This window comes from Balaenoptera borealis, assembly GCF_965194805.1.
Source record: "Balaenoptera borealis genome assembly, chromosome: 15".
Taxonomy (NCBI): Eukaryota; Metazoa; Chordata; class Mammalia; order Artiodactyla; family Balaenopteridae; genus Balaenoptera; species Balaenoptera borealis.
Window position 1 is genome coordinate 85,493,646 of NC_138871.1, and position 13,333 is coordinate 85,506,978.

The 13,333-nt window shown below is 41.9% G+C and overlaps 1 protein-coding gene across 2 annotated transcripts in view; it reads right to left on the minus strand.

The window, feature by feature from the left end:
• The window catches only part of CPSF3 (cleavage and polyadenylation specific factor 3), a 43,732-nt gene extending 30,407 nt beyond the window's left edge, over positions 1–13,325 (minus strand). For both annotated transcript variants that reach the window (XM_082357557.1, XM_082357556.1), the window contains exons 1-6: positions 13,144–13,325; positions 8,213–8,276; positions 6,981–7,078; positions 6,234–6,362; positions 4,784–4,961; positions 1,653–1,742 (exon numbers count right to left, since the gene is read on the minus strand). In XM_082357557.1, the coding sequence (XP_082213683.1) occupies positions 1,653–1,742; positions 4,784–4,961; positions 6,234–6,362; positions 6,981–7,078; positions 8,213–8,276; positions 13,144–13,193 (609 nt within the window). In that variant the 5' untranslated portion in view covers positions 13,194–13,325. The remainder of the gene's footprint in view (positions 1–1,652; positions 1,743–4,783; positions 4,962–6,233; positions 6,363–6,980; positions 7,079–8,212; positions 8,277–13,143) is intronic.
• Positions 13,326–13,333: the final 8 nt, after the last annotated feature.

Sequence of the window (13,333 nt, forward strand, 5' to 3'; positions counted from 1 at the left end):
AGCAGAGGATATGGGGGAAGGCCTGTCCTGGGAAGGCCCCATGGGGTCTTTCTCGGTTACATATATAATTGTCTTATATGCTGTTTTGGTACTTGTTTTTGTCATTATATATCTACCTTTTCCCCCATCATCAAATAGTCTTCTAAAATATGAAAGGAATGATTTGGGGGAGGGTATGGGAGGACTGTCAAATACATTCACAGGACTGTCAAATAGTCTTCTAAAATATGAAAGGCATGATTTTGGGGAGATTAATTTTTAAGTGAGTCATGGTTGCTTAAAAACCAATCTCTAAGAAAATTATTATGCATAAGAGATAGTTGGCTAATTAACAAATAAATATATCCATGTTTTTATTAACATATACTTTTAAAAACTTCTTATATTATAAAAATTATATTTTGTTCTTCGTGTTACTTAGAAAATAAAATTCTCCTATAAATATACTTCCTCCTAAGAGTTTGCTACATATTCTCCTAGTTACAATGAGCTTTTAAATGACTAAACAGTATTTCATCATATAGAGTTACTGTAATTTAATCAATCCCCAAAGTTGGGCATTTAAGCTATTTAAAATATTTCATTATTAGTAAATGTATTTTGCAGATCCCTGAACATAAATCTTTGAATCCTTCAACAAAATCATGCTAAATTCATCATATCCTATTCTTATAAACATATCATTATTAAAGTCACATGAATTTCAAAAAAAAAAAAAAAAAAATCCCCTAGACCTTACTCTGTGGTGCACTGACCAGCAGCGCTGGCATCCCCAAGGGCTTATTCGAAGTGCTGAATCTCAGGCCCCAGCCCAGCCATAATCAGAATCTGTATTTTAACAGCATCGCCAGATGATTCATAAGCACATTAAAATTTGAGAAGCACTGCTCTACAGTACCAGATATAATGAAAATAAATTTTTTTCCTGAGGGTTTAAAAAAAACTTCCTTTAAGGTCAGTTTATATGCCAAGTATACTGTGAGCTGAGTCAAACTGAATCTGCTCACGACACACCGCACACGGACAGCAATACGCACCAGCTCCTCACCTTTGGGCAGCTGGGGGATGCCGCAGGTGGTGAGGGAGAAACAGACAGCTCTTCTACCTTGAACTAACTGTCCTTGATATTCTTATATAAACCATAGGTCCAATGCACATTTATTAATTTGCTCCTCACCAATCACCCCCTCCCCACCAAAGCTTCTGTGTACAGTTAATATTTTTTAAATTTTTCTGAGACTCGTAACCTAGTAGGCAGGTAGCGCATACACATAAAGTTAGCAGGTGCTACAGGCCAAAAGACAGTCACCATGGCAAAGACAGTGGGGCCATGCCATTCTACACAACCTTTAAGATACTCGAGAAATTTGAGGTAATCAACCTAGACAAGAATATTCAGGAGACAGCATATCATCTCTGATATTAGACTAGAGTTAATATATTTAACCTGATATTAGACTAGAGCTAATATATTTAACAGCAAGAAAGTGTAGCTGCACTACAAGGAGAGGTCCCAAAATTAAGTTTTATACTAAAAAACCAGACACATTTATATCTGATCACGTATTACGAAAATGAGATCATGATATTTTTTCCCATTAGAAAAGTTCTGCTTATATTACACTAACTACAATCAGGGCACTAATACTTACAATGATAAGAATATCAGGTTTAATATTAGGAATTTCAGCTGCCATTAAGTGTCTATCTTCTTGTCTTGAGAAATCACCTGTGTACAAAAGCTGTGAAAAAGATAAAGCCAGAAAGTTAGGATTTTGGAAGGCTTCGTTTTACTACTATCTTTAGCTCATAAATTCTTTTATTTATTTTTGGCTGTGTTGGGTGTTCGTTGCTGTGTGTGGCCTTTCTCTAGTTGCAGCGAGCGGGGGCAACTCTTCTTTGCGGTGCGCAGGCTTCTCACTGCGGTGGCGTCTCTTGTTGCGCAGCACGGGCTCTAGGCGTGCAGGCTTCAGTAGTTGCAGCACGTGGGCTCAGTAGTTGTGGCTCATGGGCTCCAGAGCACAGGCTCAGTAGTTGTGGCACACGGGCTTAGTTGCTCCGCGGCATGTAGGATCTTCCCAGACCAGGGCTCAAACCCATGTCCCCTGCATTGTAAGGCAGATTCTTTACCACTGGACCACCAGGGAAGTCCCAAACTGATATCTTTTAAAAGCAATTGCTAAGTACTTCTTGGGTAGCTTCAATCCACTGAACAGGAAAGTAGAGATCATTCAATTCAGAGACCTATTTATTTAGGTCTTCTTTAATTTCTCTCAGCAGTATTTTATTTTTTTTATTGGTCAAAAGACTTTATACTCCATTAATATCTAAAAGGACAACTACTGAGTTCCACTTTACTTTCAATATCTTCAGATCCTCTCCATGCGACACTTCTGCCATTAGTCTTTACATTCTGAAAGTAATGGGAGTTTCATGCCATTTCTAACAGATCATTCAAGTAAAACCAATTATAAAATTACTCATAAGTCTACCAGCTTCCCTGATCACTTTATTTTTTTTTTAATTTATTTTTTTGCCGCTTCTTGCCAAGTTTATTTTTTTAACATCTTTATTGGAGTATAATTGCTTTACAATGGTGTGTTAGTTTCTGCTGTATCACAAAGTGAATCAGCTACATATATACATATATCCCCATATCCCCTCCCTCCTGCGTCTCCCTCCCACCCTCCCTATCCCACCCCTCTAGGTGGTCACAAGGCACTGAGCTGATCTCCCTGTGCTATGCAGCTGCTTCCCACTAGCTATCTATTTAACATTTGGTGGTGTATATATGTCCATGCTACTCTCTCACTTCGTCCCAGCTTACCGTTCCCCCTCCCCATGTCCTCAAGTCTATTCTCTATGTCTGTGTCTTTATTCCTGTCCTGTCCCTAGATTCATTGGAACCATTTTTTTTTTTTTAGATTCCATATATATGTGTTAGCATACAGTTTTTGTTTTTCTCTTACTTCACTCTGTATGACAGACTCTAGATCCATCCACCTCACTACAGATAACTCAATTTCGCTTCTTTTTATGGCTGAGTAATATTCCATTGTATATATGTGCCACATCTTCTTTATCCATTCATGTCGATGGGACACTTAGGTTGCTTCCATGTCCTGGCTATTGTAAATAGTTCAGCTCATAAATTCTTGAAAGTGAGGTTCAATAGAAAAAAATGGCCTGTAACTGATGAATTTAGATGCAGTGTTTGTGTCTAATTCAAAATGTGTAAATTAATTCAGTCATAAACCATCCAGTGTTTCAATTATTAAATCTAACTAATGGGAATAATATATTCCAAGAATCAGCCCACAAAGATAACCTCTATATTAATGAACTTGAGACATATTCTCAATATCTTAGAGAAAAAGGTCATGATGATGAGGAAAGAAATCCACTAAGGTATATGGAAAACCTATCTAGATAGAAGATAAAATCCTATCTCCAACAAATTTCATCAAATTTGAAATGCGACTCTAGATTTGCATTCGTGCTATTTTCTCCTTATTTTATGTGCCTTTGAGCAAGCGGCAAGAATAAATGGTTTAGCAGTACACAGTACAAGTCACTGTGTAAAAATTTCAAACAATGAGCAGCTACAAAAAATTTAGAACACTATTACACTATAGCACTGGTTCCCAACTCTGGCTGCACGTAAGAATCACCTAGAGGGAATTCCCTGGCGGTCCAGTGGTTAGAACTGCACGCTTTCACTGCCGAGGGCCTGGGTTCAATCCCTGGTCGGGGAACTAAGATCCCACAAGCCTTGCCATGCGGCCAAAAAAAAAAATCACCCAGAGAACTTAAAAATAAAAGGCCAAGGTCATTCTCTCAGATGCACTGGTATTTCATTTTATTTTTTAATTTTATTTCTGTAAAATTTTTATTTTTGGCTGCACTGGATCTTCGTTGCTGTGCACGGGCTTTCTCTAGTTGCTGTGAGCGGGGGCTACTCTTCGTTGCTGTGCACGGGCTTTCTCTAGTTGCTGTGAGCGGGGGCTACTCTTCGTTGCGGTGCGCGGGCTTTTCATTGCGGTGGCTTCTCTTGTGGCAGAGTACGGGCTCTAGGTGCGTGGGCTTCAGTAGTTGTGGCACATGGGCTTAGCTGCTCCACGGCATGTGGAATCTTCACGGACCAGGGATGGAACCCGTGTCCCCTGCATTGGCAGGCGGATTCTTAACCACTGCGCCACCAGGGAAGACCTTCACCAGTATTTTAGAAAGCTCCTTAAGTGATTCTAATGTGTAGCCAGAGTTGAGAACTGGTGCACAACTCAGTCCTGAAATCCATTAGTCCATCTACATTTTTCTCAAGTTTTTCAAGACTTCCATCAATCTTTTTCATCAAAGATGGCTGGAAAGATCCTTTCTGATTAACCTCTTTCACTCACGCAGTCTACCCTCTTTAGGGGTTTATATGTGAATCCCAGAACATCAAGAGGACATGAATGCCAAAACGTATTTCAATGTTAAATGGATGCAGCCACAAAGAAGGCTCTTCCCTAAAGAGCTTTCAGTTTTCTAAGGGACACTGAAAAGGCATTAATCCTACAGTAACATGAGGGGACTTTATTGAGATGCTTATTATTCTCTTTTCTTAATCATGATTAGAGAAGTAATATCATGGGAGTATGAACTACGATATTTACAAGGAAAAAGTATCAACTTAATTTTATCTTATGTTTCAGTGTTTTGACACTTTGCTAGTCTTAGGGAATATTCTTTAAAGCCCTGCACTGATTTCTTGTGAGCAGGAAATTCCCGAGCTAGAGCGTACCTTCACGCCCGCGATCTCAATCATGAACATGGCAGCTCCCAGGACATGGCCTGCGTGGTAACACCAAAACTTGATTCCTGCAACTTCCTTCACTTCATGAAAGTTGATGGTTTCAATTTTGTCCATGCTCTCTTCCAAATCTGTCTCAGTATACAGCATGTCGTCTGCTGATATATTACTAAATTTTTAAAGATGCCAACACAACAAAAATTAATGGTAAGATTTTACAAGTCTTTGAACTCAGAGAAATTATCTGTGGATGACATAACCACGTATTTCTTAAAATTATATTGTACATATTATGCTATTTAGAATCTCTTTTTTTACTCTGCTATTATAATAAAAATGTTCAGTGTGTGTAGCTGTAAAGCATGATTTTAAGCAAAGCACAAACAGTAAATTAAGGCAAAGTACTCTTTAGGCTAGTACTTCTCAACCTTTCTTCCTGCCCCAACACTCTTGCGAGATAAACTCACCCACATACATTGAACCATGCAGAGTTCTTCACACTGGGATGTGAAAAGATTTCTCTAGCAAGTTTAACATAAGTGTTCTCCTGAAAATTATGCTAACGTACTTCCAAAAAAGCAAGAGAGAGTAGGGGTTAAGGACACACACTCTGGAGCCAGAGTGTGGCACACCCAGATTGCCTGGGTCCAAATCCCAGCTTTGTCTCTTACTGTGACCATCACAGGCAAATTACCTAACCTCTCTGTGCCTCAGTCTCATCATCTGTAAAATGGGATTCACGACAGAACCTACGTCATGAGGTTGATATGAAGATTACATGAGTTAACATATGTTAAGAACTGAGGGTTGTGCCTGGCACGTGGTAAGCATTCTTTAAGAGGTAACCAGTATAATTATTACTAAGGATAACTGTTCCATTCTTCTGTATTTATATAGGAGAATAACAAATTGCCTCTTAGCTACCCTTGGAATATACATATGAAACAGTAAACTTCTGAAGGCTAATCATTTGTGCTATAGGTATCATAAAAATGCTTCAAACTTTCTGGTAAAGGAGTAGATTTTCCCCTTGCAACTGGAAAAAACTTCCCCAGAGAACTTTTTCACTTAAGATAGTCAATTTGCTTAGATCAAATCATCCAAAAAAAGATTTCAGTATACAGCACCGTAAAATGTATTTTGTTTTAAATTTTAATAAAATTATGAAATTCTATTTATAGAATATTGCTATCATACCTTATAACTCACCTACATTACAAAGATTTAAAAGGATGCAAAAACTACATAAAGACTTTAAGGCCAAGGAGGTGCTGGGGACATGACAGGTATTTGATGAGTTGTTATGATGAGTGACTAAATTAATGACATCCTTGCGAACAGAAAGAAAACATCTCATTTCAAAACACAAAATGGTCTGTATCTTGAACCATATGTATTGTGTAGAACCAAGGGCATGTATAAATCTAAAAAAGTAATTTACCTAACTTTGACATAATCTGAAAGAAGCCATCTATAAATAGCTTTTGTGGCATGAGTCATAAATGTTCTTCCTTTGAAACTTGTCTTCTGTAGAAACCAGGGCAAAGCTCCACAGTGATCCAAATGGAAACTTAAAAAGAAACAAAGGGCTTCTGTCAGTTCTTAAAATATTATCCATCATGTATCTTATATAATAAAACTCACTGTACAGAAAAGTTCTATGTAACAATTACATACTGATACTTTCAGAACACCAAGGATAGGTATGTGCAGAAGGAAGGAGTAATGCATCTAGTTCTAGTGCAAGAAAAGGATATTAAAAGTATTTTTTAGGCATCAAAATGTAGCCAAACCTATTCTCAACAGCTAAAATTATAACAAGCGCTTTTAGTCATATAAAGTTGAAACACGTCACTGTTTATATGTGAAGTTCCCACAGAACAATGTGACAACACAGTGGCCTCAGGAGTTATTCTGCAAAAGAGCTTTCTTGGTCTTAAGTTTCACAAGGATCCAAGGCATATGTTACCTTCTTCTCACTCTACAGATGGGAAAGTAAGTATTTCATAGTAACCTTCTCTCACCTGTGAGGATGATATGGTGTGTTGTCTTAGACTTAGATGTCTGCAATATAATTCCTAGTAGAAAATACTCTTAAAACACCAGAATCTTAAAATCTGGCAAAGAATGATCTTTACAGTAAAGGTCCTTGGAAAACAGTGTCCTTAATAAAGAAAAAAAACCTTACTGACTAATTAGTAGGAGATCAATCTCAGCTGGGTCAATTAAATCGATGTAAGGAAGAGCATCCATTCCTTCTAGGCCTGGGTGGATCCCACAGTCCAACTGAAAGAAATAGAAAAAAAGATCATAATCTCCTCCACATTATATTAAAATTCATTCAACAAATAGACAATAATTATAACTGACCCATCACACCATACATAATCAGGATGGACTCTATACATGTGGGAAGCATTTGGAATGCAATTCTTACTAAATGGGCAAACACGCCATTAACTCTAACTTTCCAAACAAATTTAATTGTAGCTCACATTTAGAGTCACAGGACACAAAATACAAGACATCTTCTTTCTAGCTACTTTTTGTAGGCACTATAACAACGAATGAACTCTTTTTCAAGAACTTTAATATCAGAAATGGTGAACATTTTTAAAGTTTATAGATTCGCTATTACCAGATGCGACTATTGTGAGAAGACAATGATTAGACACTGGAAACTTCCCTGATCAGGGCAATTTAAGTATTAGAAGGCAAATTCTTAAGAGTCACTCATTAACGGGTTATATCCTCATTTTGGTCATATCCTATCAATTAATACAATAAATGACTAAAAAGACGACCGTGTCTGCCATATGCCCGTTCTTTTCAGAGTGGGAGAAACAGAGGAATGGGACCAAAAGACCATGATGAGCCACTGCACCGCCTTCCTAACGAGGACCACATCTCTTCTAGCCCCTTCACCTCTCAGCCAAGGAAATGGGCTGAGAGGAGAGACTGACATGCCCAAGGCCAGGTGTCCTAGTGCTAACTTAGGTACCTCAGCTGCCAGACCAGGGCCCTACTGTCACACTGCACGGGGGTGGCTGGAGCTCTGCATGTGTTCAGGTGGCCAGTTTCTTGGTGTCTCCCACTGGGGGTGGGGCAGTTAGGTTGGCCAGACCTTCAGGAGTGGAAGAGGGACCTTGAAGATACAGTAGATCAGGAGATCCAGTTGACAATTTTACAATCTTAGAATATATTTTCTCAGTTTACTTAATGTTTTATCAAATTACTAAGTGGAAGGTGTCCTAGTTTTCCGCATTAACATTTTACACAGATGACCTATACCAACTATGACTTTATTCTGGGAACTAAACAGATAACTACTGAACTAGAAAAATCTATCGAACTAGAAAAGACCTAACACCCGAGGCAGACGGGAACATACTGTTAACCGCACTACAAAATAATAATTACCATTATTTTTCTTCCTTTGAACTCCAGAATAATACATGATCTTCCCACTTCTTGCCCAGCTCCACTGTAAACATTCAAGGGAAGAGATAAAAATGACTGAAAAACAATCAAAATAAAGCCCAATAAATTCAAACTTTTTTACAACTTTAACTCTGTTCCATCTGACGCCAGCACTCACTTGAGGCAGATAAAAGTTCCACAAAATTATAAAGATAGCAAAGAACAGCGTCAATGTGGGAAAAGATGAAGACTGACCTTTGGGAGTTCACGGATCTTTCAGTTGTTAAAATTGTGAGACAAGCTGGTATAGATCTGAGAAGCCCAAAGGTTAAATCCAACCCTCTGAATGTTACGGTTAAATTGTGATGTATTCAACATGTAAACTAGCAGTGATTCAGATTATTTAATAAGACTTTTGAATTAGCACTTATGTAAAAACCCATAAGCACTTAAAAATTCTTTCATTTTCTTTAACATGATAATGTGCATTTACCAAATAGCTTAAATTTAAATAGACTTATCTTATTCATACCTGTGAATCTCATTCCCTTTTCCTTCTACTTTCTGTTGTTTCAGTATATTTGATACCAAGTACTTCAAACTAATTTCCTTTCTTCTTAAATTAATGAAACAGCCTTACTTTCCAATTCCCGTAAGACTTTAAGTTAAACTTCGCCTGCTTTTCCAATCCCTCCCCTTCTCTGACTGCCTCTCCCCAACCATTCTAGCTCATGATTCACCCACTCATTCAAGATCAAGCAGCTTTTTCGTGTGTGTGTGGCTGCACTGTGACGCTTTCGGGATCGTAGCTCCCTGACCAGGGATTGAACCCGGGGCCCCGGCAGTGGAAGCACAGAGTCCTAACCGCCGGCAGCTTCTATTTGCCAAGCACCGTATTAAGTGCGTAGACTACGGAAAGGCCTAATACCAGGACCCTGAGCTCAAGGAACGCATAGGCTGCTAGGAGACAGGCATGAGATGGATGCATCCTCAAACGGAGACCCTACTTCAGAGCAGGACAAGGAAGACCAGACCCCCACGGCGCTACTGTGGATTCCTGTGGATTCCTGACCTTCCACGCGCCCTCGAAAGTGTCCCTAGCTCAGTGTTCTCTTACAATTAGCGTGGTAACTATTTCAACCTTTCTCCCCGTTCCTAAATTTTCCAACCCTCTATCCTAACTCTTCACTCGAGGCATGGCTTTCTCTGCATCAAAAAACTGTACAGTTCAGCTGTCAGTTTCCTCAACTTACCAACCCACCCACATCTTTCTCTCCTTCCATTTCTCCTGCAACAGAGAACAGACCTCTCTCTCTACGGCTAATCCTTTCACCATGGTTCTACACTCTGCACACTCCCTCCTTCTGAGGAACTGACCCCTGCCTGCTACATCATTGGCTTTTCCCTCACCAACCGAATTCAAACATGCCACAGTCACGCTCATCCCCAAATGAAAATCCCTTAATTCTAATCTCCTTTAGACTCCCTGCCCGCTTCCTAAAAGCTGCGTACACTCTCTGCCTCTATTTCCTCGCCTCCACTCACTCAATTCACTGCAATCTGGCTTTTTACCAACCGTTCTTCTGAAACTCTCCGTGCAGAACAGCTCTTTGTCGCTATGTGCAAACAGGCCCTCAGTTCTTATCTCACTGTTCTCCCGGCAGCACGCCATCCCTCCTGCTCCGTCCCTCTCCGTCATCCCTCCTGCTCCGTCCCTCTCCGTCATCCCTCCTGCTCCGTCCCTCTCCGTCATCCCTCCTGCTCCGTCCCTCTCCGTCATCCCTCCTGCTCCGTCCCTCTCCGTCATCCCTCCTGCTCCGTCCCTCTCCGCGCTTGGTTTCACTGACTTCACGCTCTCATCCTGTCCTACTGGTTTTCTGCCTTAGTTTCCTTCGCTCAGCTGCCTCTGCCCATCCGTCAAATGCTGTTATTCCAAGGGTTCTCTCCTTGGTCGTCTTCTCAGTCTTCCTGATCTTCATTCTCACATTTTTAACATGCTGAGGACTTCCAAATTTGTATTTGTAGCCCAGATTGTCCTCCCGAATTCCAGACCTCTAACAGTCAGTCACCTGGCACTGGTATCTCTCCTGGGACATCTCACAGACACCTCATATTCAAATATGCCAAACAAGTTTGCACCTCAGGTCCCCTGCCCTTGGTCTTATTTCTTTCTGGAATGCTCTGCCCTCAGATATTGACATAATTGGCTCCTGTGTATCATTTGGGTCTCAGTTCAAATGTCACCCCCTCATCTGCCCTTCACAACATTCTATAATAACACTTAAAACTACATGAAGTTATTGTATCTACTTCTTTACGGCTTTTCTAACTATTAAAATGAGAGTTCCATAACAGCAGAGACGTTGTCTATTTCATTCACCGACGTATAACTAGCTACACTGCTTGACACGCAGTAAACCTCAAGAAATAGCTATTGTGGGAATTCCCTGGCGGTCCAGTGGTTAGGACTCTGTGCTTTCACTACTGAGGGCACGGGTGCAACCTCTGGTCGGGGAACTAAGATCCCACAAGCCGCGGCGCGGCCAGGAAAAAAAAAAAAAAAAAGAATTAAAGAAATACCTATTGAATGAGTAAAAACTCCCAAATTATGAGCCTTGGAAACATTATGCTAAGTGAAAGAAGCCGGTTAACAAAAGGTTACATATTGTAACCCATTTATATGAAATGTCCAAAACAAGATAATCTGTAGAAATGGAAAGTAGATTAGTGGTGGCCTAGGGCTGGGGAAGTTGGAGGGAAATGGATATATAAGGGCTTCTTTTCGGAATGATGAAAATGTTCTGGAATTAGACAGTGGTGATAGTTGTAAAACTCTGTGTATATTAAAACTGTACACTTTAAATGAGTGTGCTGACGTGAATTCAATCTCAATAAGGCTGTTATAAAACAATACAACTCCCAAGTTTACTCCAGACCTGCCCCGTCTCCTGCACTCCTGGAGCGAATAACACGACCACTTACCGGCCGTCCTACCTAGGAGTCCGTGTCGTCCTAACACTCCTCTCTACACTGCCTTTCCCCCAACAACGGCCCCTGACAATACGTCTGATCGGTTACAAGGTCCTAAAGATTTCACCTCTTTACTCTCTCAAACCTCTCTCTGTCCAATCCATTGCTGCTCATTTCACTCATTCCAAGCTCTCACTGCTTCATCACTTGGTTTATTTCAATATCATCCCACTGGATTCTCTCCACTTAATCCACCCCCCCTTTTTTTTTTTGGCTGTACCACGCGGCATGCGGGATCTTAGCTCCTCCAACCAGGGTTGGAGCCTGTGCCCCCTGCCGTGGAAGCTCAGAGTCTTAACCGCTGGACCGCCAGGGAAGTCCCTTGATCCACCCTTTTATTCATTTGCTACACTGCTGCCAGGAGCATCTTCCATCTTCCTAAAACATAATTTCCACCACATCCCATCCTTGCTTAAGATCCTTCCCTGGCTCTCTATAACTGGCAATAAAGACCCCAAATCCTTACACAATGTCTTTCATAAGCTGGACCCTGACAGCCTCTACCATCTCATCTGCTAACCTTCTAGCCTCAGCCATGGGGAGACTGGCCACAAACAGAGCCCTCTCATTTTCACACGTGCCACTTCCTCGGCCTGGAGCACCCTTGCCCACACGTCAGCTGTCTTTAATTCCTGCTCATTCTTTAGGCCTCAGCTCATATCATAATTTCCAGGATGCATGAGGTGGCATTCTCCTCTCTGCTGGAAATCCCTTTTGCACTCTCACGGCCTTAGTGCAATGCCTATCTGTACTCTTACAGTAGTCACCATTGACTGAGCACCTACCACGAGCTTTACTCTGCACAGTTAAGTACTGCTATACTATTTCCACATGAGGAAATGGGTTCAGTGAGGCTGCTGTCCTAGCAATCGATAGCGTACAGATAGGACTTCAGGCCTGACTCCAAAGTTATGGTCTGCTCTTCCTCCAAACTATCTCTCCAGTACTTTTCATGTGGCGCTGCAGCTCCCTCCAAAAGGGTGAATCCAGTTCACTCAGCCCTCTGTCTTATTTGTAACCCTAGTGTCCAGTGTGGCCTTGACACTTGCTCAGTGTTTGCTGAGCACAGGAAGAGAGGACAGGTGTGAACTGAGCAGCGGCAAACTTGGGTTACGTCCCCAGTAGGTACTCAAGGAGTCCTTACTAAATGAACTTTTGAAAAAGGCACGTGTTCATGTGGTGCTGACTCATTTCTAACAGTGAGCATGTTGGTGGATTCTAGCTGCTCATTTACAGAATAAGTTCCTCCACATTTGTATTTCCCTTTCTAAGCAGCATTCCAGATCTGTAAGGTGCTTCTCTGACAGAAGGCCATTTCCAGTGAAAGGCCAGCCCTCCCCTGGTCAGTCAGGGGCTGAGATTTTGTCCTTAACACCTCGGCTTTTTCTTCCCTCCCACTTTCTACCCTCCTTATTCTCCCAGAGTTGGAGCTCTGAATGGAGCTCACAGCGAGTCCCTAATTTACCTCCTTTCCCATCCTGGCAAATACCAAGTTCTGGAGGTAACAGGTTAGTTCTTCCTCGCACCGCCACAGCCTTATCCACGTCCTCCTCTCATCCTGCCGTCCCCGGCGTCACCGGTTCCCTCAGAGCTTGCCACTCTTTGGCGAACAAGAAAGCGCCCAGCGGCCCCACAGACCTTCTTTCCCCGCCCCCCAACTCCACATACTCTCCTCCCTTGAGACCGAGGAAAAAGCAAAATCCCATGAAACCGAGCAGCCCCCTTCCGATCCACAGTTCTCCAAAGCCCTGCATCCGGAGGCCTGGCCCGCAACTGCGGACCAAGGGACCAAGGGCAGACTGCAGAGGCGCGCCGGCTGCGGCCGACTGAGGAGCCCAACCACCCGGGTACCCTCCTCGCCTCACAACCCGTGGCTTCATTCCCTCTCGCTGGTCCCTTACAGGGGTCGGATCAGCAGCTGGTCACTCTCCTCTGCGGGAATCGCAGACATCTGCAAACGGGGACGAGGAACAGGTTGCGGGAGGCTTTCTAAATTGGAAGAGCAGCCACAGGGAACACAGAAGGAAGGCCACCATTCACCGAGAGGACAACTTCCGGCGCCCTGGTGTCCGCCACCCTAGGCTCCTCCCT